At 39.0% G+C, this 14,584-nt stretch overlaps 1 protein-coding gene across 8 annotated transcripts in view; it reads left to right on the top strand.

The window, feature by feature from the left end:
* Window positions 1-14,584, top strand: part of ZDHHC20 (zinc finger DHHC-type palmitoyltransferase 20) — an 85,905-nt gene that overhangs the window by 57,280 nt on the left and 14,041 nt on the right. For all 8 annotated transcript variants that reach the window (XM_054446297.2, XM_054446294.2, XM_054446296.2 and 5 more), the window contains 3 exons: window positions 732-852; window positions 9,353-9,485; window positions 13,756-13,882. In XM_054446297.2, coding sequence (XP_054302272.1) covers window positions 732-852; window positions 9,353-9,485; window positions 13,756-13,882 — 381 coding nt within the window. The remainder of the gene's footprint in view (window positions 1-731; window positions 853-9,352; window positions 9,486-13,755; window positions 13,883-14,584) is intronic.

The raw sequence follows: 14,584 nt of genomic DNA, 5'->3' as shown, positions 1-14,584 counted from the left end.
CTCACTGCAGCCTTGACCTTCTGGGCTCAGGTGATTCTTCCACCTCAGTCTCTCAAGTAGCTGGGACTGCAGGCATGCACCACCACGCCTGGCTGATTTTTTGTATTTTTAATAGAGATGGGGTTTCTCCATGTTGCCCAGGCTGGTCTTGAACTCCTGGGCTCAAGCAATCCACCCGCCTTGGCCTCCCGAAGTACTAGGATTACAGGCATGAGCCACTGCACTTGGCCCAATTTATTTTTTTAATTATTATGTTTTAATTGTTTTAAAAAACATCGAAGAGGTCAGGAGTTCAAGACCAACCTGGGCAACATGGTGAAACCCCATCTCTACTAAAAATACAAAAATTAGCCGGGCGTTGTGGTGGGCACCTGTAATCCCAGCTACTTGGGAGTCTGAGGCAGGAGACTCTTGTGAACCTGGGAGGCAGAGGTTGCAGTGAGCCGAGATTGTGCCACGGCACTCCAGCCTGGGCAACAGAGCAAGACTCCCATAAGATGTACCATCTTAACCGTTTCTTAGGGTATAGTTCAGTAGTGTTAAGTATGTTCAAATTGTTGTGCAATTAATCTCCATAACTTTTTCATCCTGCAAAACTGAAATTTTATTCTCATTAAAGAGCTCCCCTTCCCCACACCACACCAGCCCCTGGCAGCCTCCATCCTACGTTCTATTTCTGTGAATTTGTGATTTGTCTTACTTTTATAATGTGGCTTTCTTTATTTTTCCAGGGTGAATAACTGTGTGGGATTTTCTAATTACAAATTCTTCCTGCTGTTTTTATTGTATTCCCTATTATATTGCCTTTTTGTGGCTGCAACAGTTTTAGAGTACTTTATAAAATTTTGGACGGTAAGTTTTTTTTTCTATCTTGAAACATGTATTTAAGACTTTAAGATGCTATCTTCCTAATTACTTCATTTTTTATGACAAGTAGATATACTTTAGTTTAATTTTACAAGTTAGAGTTTTATAAATCCATCAGAGGACAGATAGGGCTACAATTTACTTTCATATATACACATGTTTATTTGTAAATAAATGTATATTAAACAGGATATAGTGAGCCTCTTTTAGTGATCCAAATTATTTTCACCCACATTCTAATAAAGACATATTCATTTTAGGGAGGTAAATTGCTTTTCTTTGAGTCGGTGAGACTTATTGCAATTTTATAGTAATAAAATCTGTAAAGACAGGAAGCAGTTTAGTGGTTGCCTCAGCCCCAGGCAGCCACTAAACTGCTTCCTGTCTTTATAGATTTTACAGCATTTCTTAAAATGGCAAATGAATGAAAACAATCAAATATCTTATCAACTGAGGTCTCCTTAAACTATGATACATCTGTACAAAGGAATGCAATGCAGCTTAAGAAAGAATAAGGAAGCTCTTTATAACAAATGATGTGAAGTGATCTTTGAGATCTATTATTAACATGAAAAAAACAAGGTATGGAAGAATGCATATAGTATGCTGCCATTTCTACAGCAAAATAACGTGTATATATTTGTATATGTCTTATCTGGAAGAATGCAGTAAAAAATTCTTAACAGTGGTTGCCTCTGGGGAGGGCACTTAGAAGGGAGACATGCTTTTTACAGTTATCCTTTGGATTTTGTATAACATGGACAAATAGTAATATATTCAAAACAGATAAATATAGCTTTAAAATTTTTTTTAGTATGGAAGTGTATATTTTTTGGGGAAAAACTACCAAAAACATTGAAAGTAACTGCCTCTTGGAAGTGGGAGAACTGCTGTTTTTCATTAATAGCTTTTTAGCATTATTTGAATTTTCTCTGTGCATGTACCATTTTTTTAAAATTTAGAAATTATTTTATTTATATTTTATTTTATTTTTATTTTTATTTTATTTTATTTTATTTTTATTTGAGACAGAATCTTGCTTGGTCACCCAGGCTGGAGTGCAGTGGCGCGATCTCATCTTATTATAACCTCTGCCTTCTGGGTTCAAGCGATTCTCCTGCCTCAGCCTCCCAGAGTAGCTGGGATTACAGGTGCCCTGCCACAATGCCTGGCTAATTTTTGTATTTTTAGTAGAGACAGGGTTTCACCATGCTGGCGAGGCTGGTCTTGAGCTCCTGACGGGATTACAGGTGCCCTGCCACAATGCCTGGCTAATTTTTGTATTTTTAGTAGAGACAGGGTTTCACCATGCTGGCGAGGCTGGTCTTGAGCTCCTGACTTCAAGTGATTTGCCTGCCTCGGCCTCCCAAACTGCTGGGATTTCAAGTGTGAGCCACCGCACCTGGCCAAGAAATAATTTCAAAATAAATGAACATTTTCTCCTTCATTTAAACTCTCTTTAAGTTTCAAGATAATATTAATTCCTTTCTCTTTCCCCTTCAGCCCTTTAAATATAGGTTCAGTCCTGGGCTGTCTCACTCTTGGTTCTTTCTACTGTGTTTCTGGGTTATTGCGTGTCCCCCTGTGGCATTCACAATTGCTGTTCCTAGCCCTAGCGCTCACATGGGCTGAGCCCATTCCCCTGTTTCTAGTTGCTATTTATTGAACCAGCAGACATGAGGAAGACACCATAAAAATCAGCATGTCTCAAACCAACCTCATTTTCTTTTCACTGTTCTTTCTATGTTTATCTGATTGGGAACAAAATCTTTACAAATCTATCAGTTTCCAACCTAGAAAAATTAATAGCATCTTGGAATTATTGTTATTCCCTTATGAAACTGAGGTATAGAATCAGGGTGGTATACTAGGGAAAAAAAATGAGCTTTCTTTACACATAAATGCCATGTATGTATTTATTTGCCAGAATCTAAGCTCCATGAGAACACGAATATTCATTTATTTTGTTTATTTATGTTTCTTTTTTTCTTTTTTTTTTTTTTTTTTTTTGAGACGGAGTCTCGCTCTGTCGCCCACGCTGGAGTGCAGTGGCGCGATCTCGGCTCACTTCCAGTGCCGCCTCCCGGGTTCACGCCATTCTCCTGCCTCAGCCTCCCTAGTAGCTGGGACTACAGGCGCCTGCCACCTCGCCTGGCTAATTTTTTGTTTTTTTAGTAGAGACAGGGTTTCACCGTGTTAACCAGGATGGTCTCGATCTCCTGACCTCGTGATCTGCCCGCCTTGGCCTCCCAAGGGGCTGGGATTATAGGCATGAGCCAGCGCCCCCAGCCTGCTTGTTTATGTTTCTTAATCACCCAGTACTGAACACACAGTAGGTGTTCAGTAAATATTTGCTGATTGAATAGCCAGAATCAAGATACTTAAACTTTAGACTCTTAGTTCTTTCATTTTTAAAACTGAGGTAATAACTTACAGGATTGATGCAATGATTAAAATAAATAGTGTAAATACATGGAAAGCAGTCAGTAGATGTTTTTTATTTTGTTTTTTCCAACTCTGTGCCTCAAATCATTCCTATTCCTAATATCACAGACATGGTTTAGACCCTCCATCTCCTAATTTCCTGTCTTTATTCTCTCCTTTCTTAAGTACAATCCCTGCCAATTTATGAGCAGAGGAAAATTTTTTTTTTATATGCTTATGAGGATATGCTTGCTAGCTACTGGCATGTCTTTTTTGTGAAATTTCTATTGTGTTCTTTGCCCATTTCTAGTAGGTTTTCATATTTACACATGAAAGAGTTTTTCTTATATTAAAGATACTAATCTTTTTTGTTGTTGTTGTTTTGTTTTTTGAGATGGGGTCCCACTCTGTCTCCCAGGCTGGAGTGCAGTGGTGCAATCACAGCTCACTGCAGTTTCAATCTCTCAGGCTCAAGCAATCCTCCTGCCTCAAGCCCCCGAGTAGCTGGGACCATGGGCAGGCACCACCATGCCCAGCTAATTTTTGTATTTTTTGTAGAGACGGGGTTTCACCATGTTGCCCAGGCTGGTCTATAAGTCCTGATCTCAAACAGTCCTCCCACCTCAGCCTCCCAAAGTGCTGGGATTACAAGTGTGAGCCACCGAGCCCAGCCACTAATCTTTATTCTTAACCTTGAGTTAGATGAGGATTTCTTTTTTTTTTTTTTTTTGAGATGGAATTTCACTCTTGTCACCCAGGCTAGAGTGTGATGGCACAATCTCGGCTCACTGCAACCTCCACTTCCTGGGTTCAAGTGATTCTCTAGCAGAGACGGGGTTTTACCATGTTGGCCAGGCTAGTCTTGAACTCCTGACCTCAGGTGATCCGCCCGCCTCAGTCTCCCAAAATGCTGGGATTACAGGCACGAGCCACCGCGGCCAGCCCAAATGAGGATTTCTTACATTGAACATAGCAATCACCATAAAAGAAAAGATCAATAAATTGGACTTCATTAAAATAAAGAACTTTTTATAAAAAGGTGACTTTTGGAGTGAAAAAGCAAGCTACTGACTGGGAGAAGATATTTACAATGCATATATCTCACAAAGGACTCCTAACCAGAATATGTGAGACACTTCTAAAGATATTAATCCTTTTTCTGTCATGGGTTGCAAATGTTTTTTCCACATTTTCTGGGTTTTCTTTTTTTTTTTTTTTTTTTTTTTTGAGACAGAGTCTTACTCTGTCATGTAGGCTGGAGTGCGGTGGCACAATCTCAGTTCACTGTAACCTTCACCTCCCAGATTCAAGCGATTTTCCTGCCTTCGCCTCCTGAGTAGCTGGGACTACAGGCGTGCACCACCACGCCTGGTTAATTTTTGTATTTTTAGTAGAGACAGGGTTTTGCCATGTTGGCCAGACTGGTCTTGAACTCCTGACCTTAGGTGATCCACCCACCTCGGCCTCCTAAAATACTGGGATAATAGGTGTGAGCCACCACGCCTGGCCCACATTTTCTGTTTATGTCTTACATTCCTGCTTTCTTTTGTTTTTGTCACATCAAAGTTTTATAGTTTTAAAGCAGTTCTTTTTATATATGATACCTGTCTGTTGTCTATTCTATATAAATTTATACAGATACTGTCCTATTTTTTCCCTGGAACTTTTGTTATTTTTGGTTTTACCTTTAAATCTCTGATTTTGGAGGAGAGATTATTGTAGTTAAAAAGTACTTTTACATCTACTCTTTCTAAAAACCTTGTGAAGGTGTTTTACAATGTAGGATTTGTTATTATTCAGGTGGTGAGGCCAATAGATCAGGAGACAATTGCCACTGAAAAGACAGTTTGTTACTCACAGTGCCAAGAGGAAGGGGCCCCAGGATAGGAAGCACCACGTGGGAACCAGAGCCTTTATTGTGGTTCCTGTGGGGAAGGCAGGGTAAACAGATTTCGGATTGGCTGGCTGCAGGAATTGCAGAGGACTCAGGTATCGGGGCTATCTCTAGTTGTCTTATACCTGGTCCTGGGATGATGAAGGCGGAGGACTGCTGCCTTCTGGAGTATAAAAGGCAGATAGAAGAGGTGGTTCTCAGTGTAGGATCTGGATTGTTTAGTTTGTGTATGAAAGATGTGCTCCTGAGTGAGTGGTTTGCTGTCTCTTAAGAACTGGCTATCCTGGGGAGGAGCAGTTTCTCCCCAGTTAGTGAGGCCCCAGATGCCAGACCATCAGGAATATAGAAAATAAGAAAAGAGGGTTGGGTGCGGTGGCTTATGCCTGTAATCCCAGCACTTTGGGAGGCCAAGGTGGGTGGATCACGAGGTCAGGAGATCGAGACCATCCTGGCCAACAATGGTGAAACCCCATCTCTACTAAAAATACAAAATTAGCTGGGTGTGGTGGTGGACACCTATAGTCCCAGCTACTTGGGAGGCTGAGGCAGGAGAATCGCTTGAACCCAGGAGGCGGAGGTTGCAGTGAGCCAAGATCACAGATCACGCCACTGCACTCCAGCCTGGTGACAGAGCAAGACTCTGTCTCAAAAAAAAAAAAAAAAAGAAAAAAGAAGAAAATGTGGTTTATATAGAAGGGGGCCGTTATTATTTCAGTTTTCAGAGTTGGAAACAAATTGGAGAAATTATGCAACTACCGAAGGTCACATACTTAATAACGTAGGAAGAGTTTAGGCCGGGGGCGGTGGCTCACGCCTGTAATCCCAGCACTTTGGGAGGCCGAGGCGGGCGGATCACGAGGTCAGGAGATCAAGACCATCCTGGCTAACACGGTGAAACCCCGTTTCTACTAAAAATACAAAAAGTTAGCTGGGTGTGGTAGCTGGCGCCTGTAGTCCCAGCTACTCGGGAGGCTGAGGCAGGAGAATGGCGTGAACCTGGGAGACGGAGCTTGCAGTGAGCTGAGATTGCACCACTGCACTCCAGCCTGGGCTACAGATCGAGACTCCATCTCAAAAAAAAAAAAAAAAAAAAAAAGGAAGAATTTAAACTAAAATCTAAAATCTGGCTATTCCAGCATCCAGCTACTTTCCACTGTAACTTGCTACTCATAGTTGGGAAGAATATAATTAAAGCCCTGAGTCATCAAGCACAATTCTATTTCTAGGAGATATCTACTACATTTTAGAAGGATTTAAACATCATTAGATGTTTAAAGTTTGGGTATGTAAAACCAGGGGATGCTAACACTTACAATGCCTTTGCACATATTAGAAGAGAACACCCCTACCTGTGTGGTGTCAGCCTCATGAATTTTGGCGTTTGATTTCCCCCTTAGCTGGGCACCTTTGTTGAGTTCACAACATACTAACCATACCCCTTATTTAAACAGATTTAGTGCCAGATAGATGAAATCTAAATTACCTAATTTCACATTTCTCTATCAGAAAATTCAGCAATGTTTGTGTGCAATGATTTATTAAAGAATGAATAACTTTTGGATTAATTCTGAGTAAAAAAAGACTAGTAAACGTAAATCTACCTTTTTCTTCATTCATTCAAGAAATATGTATTTAGTACCTACTATATGGCAGGTAGTACTCTAGAGACTTGTAGTATATCTCTGAAAAAACGGGCAGAGTTCTGTCTTTGTAGAGCTTGCTTTTGAGAAGGGGGGGACAAGTAATAAATAATAAGCAGGGTAAGAGATTTAAGTATTGGGCAGTGGCATGATAGGGCAGGTGGCAGTATTGAATAACACAGTCAGGGTAGACCTCATTTAGAAGGCAGGATTTAAGCAAAAACTTGAAGGGAATTAGTGGATATCTGAGAAGAGCATTCAGGCCCAGAGAACATGATACGTGTCCCTGCCATGTTTCAGTAACACAAGAAGGCTACTGTGGCTGGGGTAGAATGAGCGGAAAGGAGACTGAAAGGAATGGACCAAAAGGAGGCCAGAATGACAGAGGGCCTTGGAGAGTATTGAAATGACTGTGGCTTTTACTAGCAGCCAGGTGGGGACATGATCTGACTTGTGCAAGGCTCACTCTGATTGCTGAGCTGAGAATAGATGGGAGAGGGCAAGTGCCAATACACAGGCTGACATGGTAGAGTGTTGCAGCATCCCGACTGGAATAAGGTAGAAGCAGTGAAGGTGGTAAGAAGTCATCAGATCTAATTTTTGGAAACTAGTCAGAGGTTTGTTTGTTTGTTTGTTTTCAATATTGGCTAAAAACATTTTATTTTATTCTTCCCCAGACACAAATCTTTGTTTTAAAACCTCACTGGAAAAGTGTATTTTTAAAGGATGCTTGAAATGTGTCTGCAGGCCCAGCGCGGGTGGCTCATGCCTGTAGTCCAGCACTTTGGGAGGCCAAGGCGAGAGGATCACTTAAGACCAGGAGTTCAAAACTAGCCCTAGCTCTGGTGCCTTAGTGAGACCTTGTATCTTTTTTTTTTTTGAGACTCGCTGTGTTGCCCAGGCTGGAGTGCAGCAGTGCGATCTCGGCTCACTGCAACTTCCACCTTCTGGGTTAAGTGATTCTCCTGCCTCAGCCTGCCAAGTAGCTGGGATTACAGGTGTGTACCACCATGCCCGGCTAATTTTTGCATTTTTAGTAGAGATGGGGTTTCACCATGTTGGCCAGGCTGGTCTCGAACTCTTGACCTCAGGTGATCCTCCTGCCTCCGCCTCCCAAAGTACTGGGATTACAGGTGCGAGCCACTGCGCCCAGCCAAGACCTTGTGTCTTTAAAAAAAAAAAAAAAAAAAAAATGCTTGAAGAGCTACATGTTCTTGTCTATTTTCTCTTTTGTATTTCTTGAGAAAATGTTGTAGATGGCCATTAGAAAGCAACATCTTAGTGTTCCTTCAACAGGATTTATAAAACTAGTGTTTAGGATAATTTTGCATAAAAATTGGTTTCTTAATATATGTCTCTATTTGCACAAGCTTTGCCGCAGGAAATCTACAGAGAGTTGTCCAAAGGTAAAATACATCATTACCATGACATTCTCATGATCTCTTTTGTGACATTTATAGTGAATATGTTTAATAAAAATTTGCTTCACAAGATGGTCAGATAGAAGACTCACTTGATATGTTTGAAACATTTGAAACATGTTGGTTACTCTGGAAGAAAAAGAAAAAGATCAATGTCACAATAACCTAATGCCAATAGCCTTCTTTTAGTCTGTAATACTTTTTAAATCAAGCAGAACAGCCTCGTGTTCTGGTGGAGTAAGTGCTTTGCCTATACGGTTTATTTTAAGAGCTAACATTTAAAGGCCTCCTCCTTCTATTAAAGGTATTAATTTCTTCTAGGCTCTAGTTTGCTTCTGTTAAAGTGTATATAGCCATAAGAAGGGATACCAGAGAAGCTGTTTTCATTCATTAATACCTTGTGGTAAATTTATTTATCAAAATTGCTAACTGTGCACAAAGGCTCTGTAGACACGCAGATGAAAAAAGTAGGAATTGAAGCAGCTGAAGGCACGGGTACCTTTCAGTGGTGGTCTGAAAGTAGAGATTAGAGAAGTTCAAAAACATTTCACAATTAGTTTTTAGTTAGCAGCAAATCTAAATAGAATAAGCAAATATTTTTGTATAGATATGGGGAGCTTATATATGTTGGATGTTGGAGAAAGCTTGAATATATACATAAAGTACAAAAGAAAATTTGTTGGGTAGAAGAGTCGATCTTTTCACTTTATTACTGAAAGTATTGCTATTTTTTTTTTTGTATGAGACAGGGTCTCACTGTGTTGCCCAGGATGGCCTAGAACTCCTAGGCTCAGGTGACCCTCCTGTCTCAGTCTCCCCAATAGCTGGGATTACAGGTATGCACCACCATGCCAAGCTCAAATTAAAAAAAATTTAAGAGCAGTATTTTAAATAACTCTTCCTGAACTCCTAGATAAGCAGGTTGCTTTGGTAATACCAATTCTTTGCTTTTGCCCTTGTTGCATTGGGATATATTAAGTAATTTATTATTTTTCAAATGTGGCAAGTATTTTGATATATTCAACAATCTTTAGGCAGAACTAACTTGTAAGTTATATTTTAGAGGTTGACTGTCCTTAAAATTAACTTCTTTTTTTTGTCCTCAGAATGAACTGACAGATACACGTGCAAAATTCCACGTACTTTTTCTTTTCTTTGTGTCTGCAATGTTCTTCATCAGCGTCCTCTCACTTTTCAGCTACCACTGCTGGCTAGTTGGAAAAAATAGAACAACGATAGGTAAGTAGGTTAAAATAAATGATAATTACTTAGGACAGTGACCATAAATAAATATGAAATCTAGAGAAGGACAAAGGTCAGATGATACAGAAGTGTAAGACAATTCTGACTCTGGAATTGGTGGCACGTGCCTAATAATCCCAGCTACTGAGGAGACAGAGGCGAGAGAATCCGCTGAGCCCTGGAGGACAGCCTAGACAACACAGGGAGACCCAGTCTCTAAAAAATAAAAATAATGAAATAATTCTGTAGTAAAATTAATTGTGACTGGATGGGAACAATGGTTTTATAATAAAGATTCATTATTTTGGAGAAGGTTGAGGAAATGAGATTGGCTTTTTAACATTTTCAGTAATGTGTTATATATAAAAGTGGAGAACTATTTTATAAATTTTAATAAATAAAAACTTTCCTGCATTCATACAGTGTCATTTCAAAAATTAATCTTATGAGAGGCCGGGCACAGTGACTCACACCTGTAATCCCAGCACTTTGGGAGGCCAAGATGGGTAGATTGCTTGAGTCCAGGAGTTCGAGACCTGGGCAACATGGAGAAACCCTGTCTCTACTAAAAATACAAAACAAAACTAGCTGCAGTGAGCCAAAATTGCACCATTGCACTCCAGCCTGGGCAATGAGAGTAAGACCCTATCTCAAAAAAAAAAAAAAATTATAAGGGATAGACAGTAGATTTACATGCTTTAAGGAAGTTTGTTCTCAAATAAGAAAACCTTTATATCCTCAATTACAGCTTATCTTTTAGCTGAAACATAACAATGTATTTCATGTATATTCTTTTTTTTCCTTTTTTTTGAGACAGAGTCTCACTCTTGCCCTGGCTAGAGTGCAGTAGTGCCATCACAGCTCACTGCAGCCTTGGCCTCCTGGACTTAAGCAGTGTTCCCACCTCAGCCTCCCAAGTAGCTGGGTCTACAGGTGTGCACTACCACACCCAGCTAATTTATTTATTTCTTATGGAGATGGGGTCTTGCTATGTTGCCCAGGCTGGTCTCAAACTCCTGGGCTTGAGTGATCCTCCCACTTCGGCCTCCCAAAATGCTAGGATTACAGATGCAAATCACCTTGCCCAGCCCATATATATTCTTTACTTTTTTCCCCCACAGTTAAACACATTTAACTGGCATACGTTCCATGACTGAAGCCAAGGAATAGTGCTTTTGACGTGCCTCATTATTTCCATCTTTGTGTCAGTTGTCAGTGAGACTTATGTATTGTGTCACTAGTATTAGCATTTATTTCTCTTTTTGTTTGCTCATTTTAAAAAATGAAGATATAGGGGGAAAAGTAAGGTATTCACGTAATTGGACAAACATTCCCTAAACAACAATGGTGGCATTGCTCACTGAACTATTGACATGTAAGAAGCACTGCTATGTTATCATTGAAATATTCATGTATCTGCTAACATACCAAGACACAAAATAAGGATTTTTATGGTAGTGTTTTGTAAAAAAGTTAAAATCCACCTGCAATCTGCAGCCATATATCTGCCTGGTAAGTTGGAGGGAAACAGTTTTTAATTATAGAAAAATTAAGGGATTTGGGGTGAGACATGTAGATGCTTTAGTATTGGATCATTTTAATGTTGTGTTTCTGAGCTGTGTTGTAAGTTATGGTGGGCTTCCAGTGTGAGGATTTGTTCCTTCTCTTCCAATTCCATCATGCCTTCATCCCTTTTCCATGTAAATAAAATTTCTTATCCCTATTAACTACTTTCTTTTGTCGTCTTTATAGAATATTCTGCCATCTCTTTACCTTTAATTGAAAATGACAAAAAGGCAGCCTACAGGCAAAGTCCAGCCCTTAAGTTCTCCCCAACCAATAAAATCTATGTGAGCGATTTCACAAAGAAAACCAGATTTCTTCTTTTCAAAACTGATCCATCTAGTGGTAGTAGGCCCGTTTTCCCACTTGGCATCAGTGAAATGGAGCTAAGCAGTGGTGAACTGCCCAAGATAGGGCATGGATTTAGATAGGGTGTGGACACTGTCATTTGCTGCAGGTCTTGCCGGTCGTGTCTTCTTTGTTTCCTGCCCGCCCCCATAGGTATGTGAGAGATTGGCATTTCTAGGGAACCTGCTGTTCTCGAACAATCTTTTTCAAACTTTTTTTTGCCGGTGGCCACAGTAAGAAATGCAGCATTTCATATCATGACTTAGAACATGCACAAATATTTATAAAATTATATAAATAAGAAAAAGTTTCACAAAACCTTTTTAATCTCTACTATATGCAGTGTATTCTGATATTTTCTTTTCTAGTTTCTTAAAAAGAAATGCGGGTTGCAAGTCACTCAGTTGATTATGTGGTCTATTAAGGTGTTTTAACCCCCACTTTGAAAAAACATTGCTTAGCACACCACTTTTTTTTTTTTTTTTTTATTAAGTATTTATTGATCATTCTTGGGTGTTTCTCGGAGAGGGGGATATGGCAGGGTCATAGGATAATAGTGGAGAGAAGGTCAGCAGATAAACACATGAACAAAGGTCTCCGGTTTTCCTAGGCAGAGGTCCCTGCGGCCTTCCGCAGTGTTTGTGTCCCTGGGTACTTGAGATTGGGGAGTAGCACACCACTTTTTTACAGCTTCATCTCCCACAGCCCTGGTCTTTAGCTAATTCTCCACTGCTACATTCAGATGTTTGTTCTTGGATTTTTTGAGGGTGTCTTACTCTGCTGTATCACCTCTGTCTTCTTCATAACTGTCACCTACCCGCCTTGAGATCGTTTACCCTCATTTAGTGAGTTCCTACATTTAAGCTAATGCCATTATCCCAAACAGGCAAGCTAGTCCCTTTGATTCTGAGCTTTTTAATTGCTTAGAACTGAAGAGCCCGTGAAAATGAAATTTTAAACTTGAATATGTTATTCTCTATTTGCTGTATTCTAATGTACTTCCTGAGTTTTCTATTCTCCAACAATTTTCTCCTAAGTTTCTCTTTCCCTTCTGGTTTTATTTCTCACCCATGTCCATTCTAGATCCTATGATAAATGACTTTAACAGCTCTTGACAAAAACAGCTCCTTACATCTTTGGTGCCTAGACTTTCTCCCATTATTCCTTTGCTAATTCACGGCTCTGCTTATCCAGCCATCCTCTCTCCGCGTGCACAGTGGGGCTGTTGAAAGCTGTCGAAGGATCTCTTCATAAGGTTTGCTGTAGCTACAGACGTTAGGCCTCATTGAGGGCCTTAGCTGTGTTTGGCAGTAATGTCACATGTTTCTGGTCAGGTCCCACACCTGTTACCCAAGACGGTTATTCCAGATTTTCATAATTCTCCCACTCTCCTTACCCATTTTATGAGTCCCTAGTAGAAAAATTAGAAGGAGTCACAAGTAAACTCTCATTTTCACATCTTTATAGCCTCATACAAACATTTCTTCTTTCACACCCATCACTCTCACCTTCCTCTAACTTCTGAGGAAGAAAGATGTCTTTTCTGGTATTCAAGGTTAATCTTTACAACTTTTCTAGACCCTTCCCATCTCTTCTAGGATCCCTTTCTTCAGTTTTTATTTTACTTTTTTATATCAGCAATCCCTCCCAATGCCCTGGGTTCTTATCCTTAGCTTATAAAACACACTGAAGTGCATTCTATTTTTAAATTAAGAAACATTTTTTGTGAAGTCCATATCTTTCTCCAGACCTCACTCTACATCACTTAACAACCAAGCTTGAAATAATGGTCTAGTCACCCTCAGCTTGCTCACCTTTCCCCACAAGCACCCCCAAGGCACATATATGTCTCTATCGAGACAAAGTTAGTTTCCTTCACCTCTGTGCTCCCAGTACATCATGGCTATGTTAGCACATATAATACTGTAATTTTTGCTAGACTCTAGGTTCTTCGGTAAGAATTTTATCTAATTTATCTTTGAATCCCAAATACCTGGTACAATGCTATCAAGGAACATAGTAGGAAATTCATAAATAATGAGTGAAGTTGCAGGAGTTAGAATATCTTATAGAAGAAAAAAGCCAAGAGATACTGAGCACACAATACTAGATTTTCAGTAATATTTGATAATTATTTTGACATGTTACTTTATAAGGTTGATGAAATATTAAATGTGCTATTTTTTCCCAAAAGAAGTTTCAGAAATTTATCTTTTAATTGCTACTAATGTATTATTTATTTTAAATTATATTTACAGTTTTTATGTCAAAGATATAAGCAAGAAAATTGGTAATTTCCATCCCTCCTATAATTTTTAAATAGATTAATTAGTTATTATGTATATATATTTAACAGAATCATTCCGCGCACCCACGTTTTCATACGGACCTGATGGAAACGGTTTCTCTCTTGGATGCAGTAAAAATTGGAGACAAGTCTTTGGTGATGAAAAGAAATATTGGCTACTTCCAATATTTTCAAGGTAATTTATAAAATGTGGGTCTCAGAGATTATGGCATCTGTGGTGGTCTCTTTTTCTGGTTAAATGTCTTCAGATTTAGAGAATATAATATATAATGATATTCTTACAGACTTTGAGAATGAAAACTCAAAATATCTTCCTTTACACATAAAATATTTTATTTTTCATTTTTTAATTAGATAAGGTTAAGGAGAGTTTATATATTTGAATGGAAAGTAGAAGAAAAAGATGATTCACTAAAAAAATAAGATTTTTTTTTTTCAAAATGCAAATAAGTTGTTTGAAGTAAAGAATTTTAAAAATTTATAGTTATTAGCCACAACTTCAAAGATCCTATCACAGAAATGAATTGTGTGTTCTGTTGTGTCCTAAATCAAAGACGACCAACCACATACTGCAATTTTACCCCAAATGTAAATGAGAATATATTCTTGAGATGATTGATAGTTTCCATTTCTTTCCAGTTCCCATCCATTTTAGGCCAGCTATATACCAAAGTCATCAAAAAGAAGGGAAAAATATTGAAGATTGAGTGATATATTTGTAAAAGTTATGCGGTTTTTTCCCTAGATTAACTGAATTGCCTTTTTTTGGTCTGAAAATGACTTATTTGCTTTCATTTTTTAAAGACATTTTTCCTTGGTATAAAATTCTAGATGTTAGCCAGACACAGTGCATCATGCCTGTAATCCCAGCACTTTG

Source organism: Pongo pygmaeus, chromosome 14 (genome assembly GCF_028885625.2).
Source record: "Pongo pygmaeus isolate AG05252 chromosome 14, NHGRI_mPonPyg2-v2.0_pri, whole genome shotgun sequence".
NCBI classification, from domain to species: domain Eukaryota; kingdom Metazoa; phylum Chordata; class Mammalia; order Primates; family Hominidae; genus Pongo; species Pongo pygmaeus.
The sequence above is the reverse complement of the archived record's forward strand: the minus strand, read 5'-3'. Positions and strand labels throughout refer to the sequence as shown.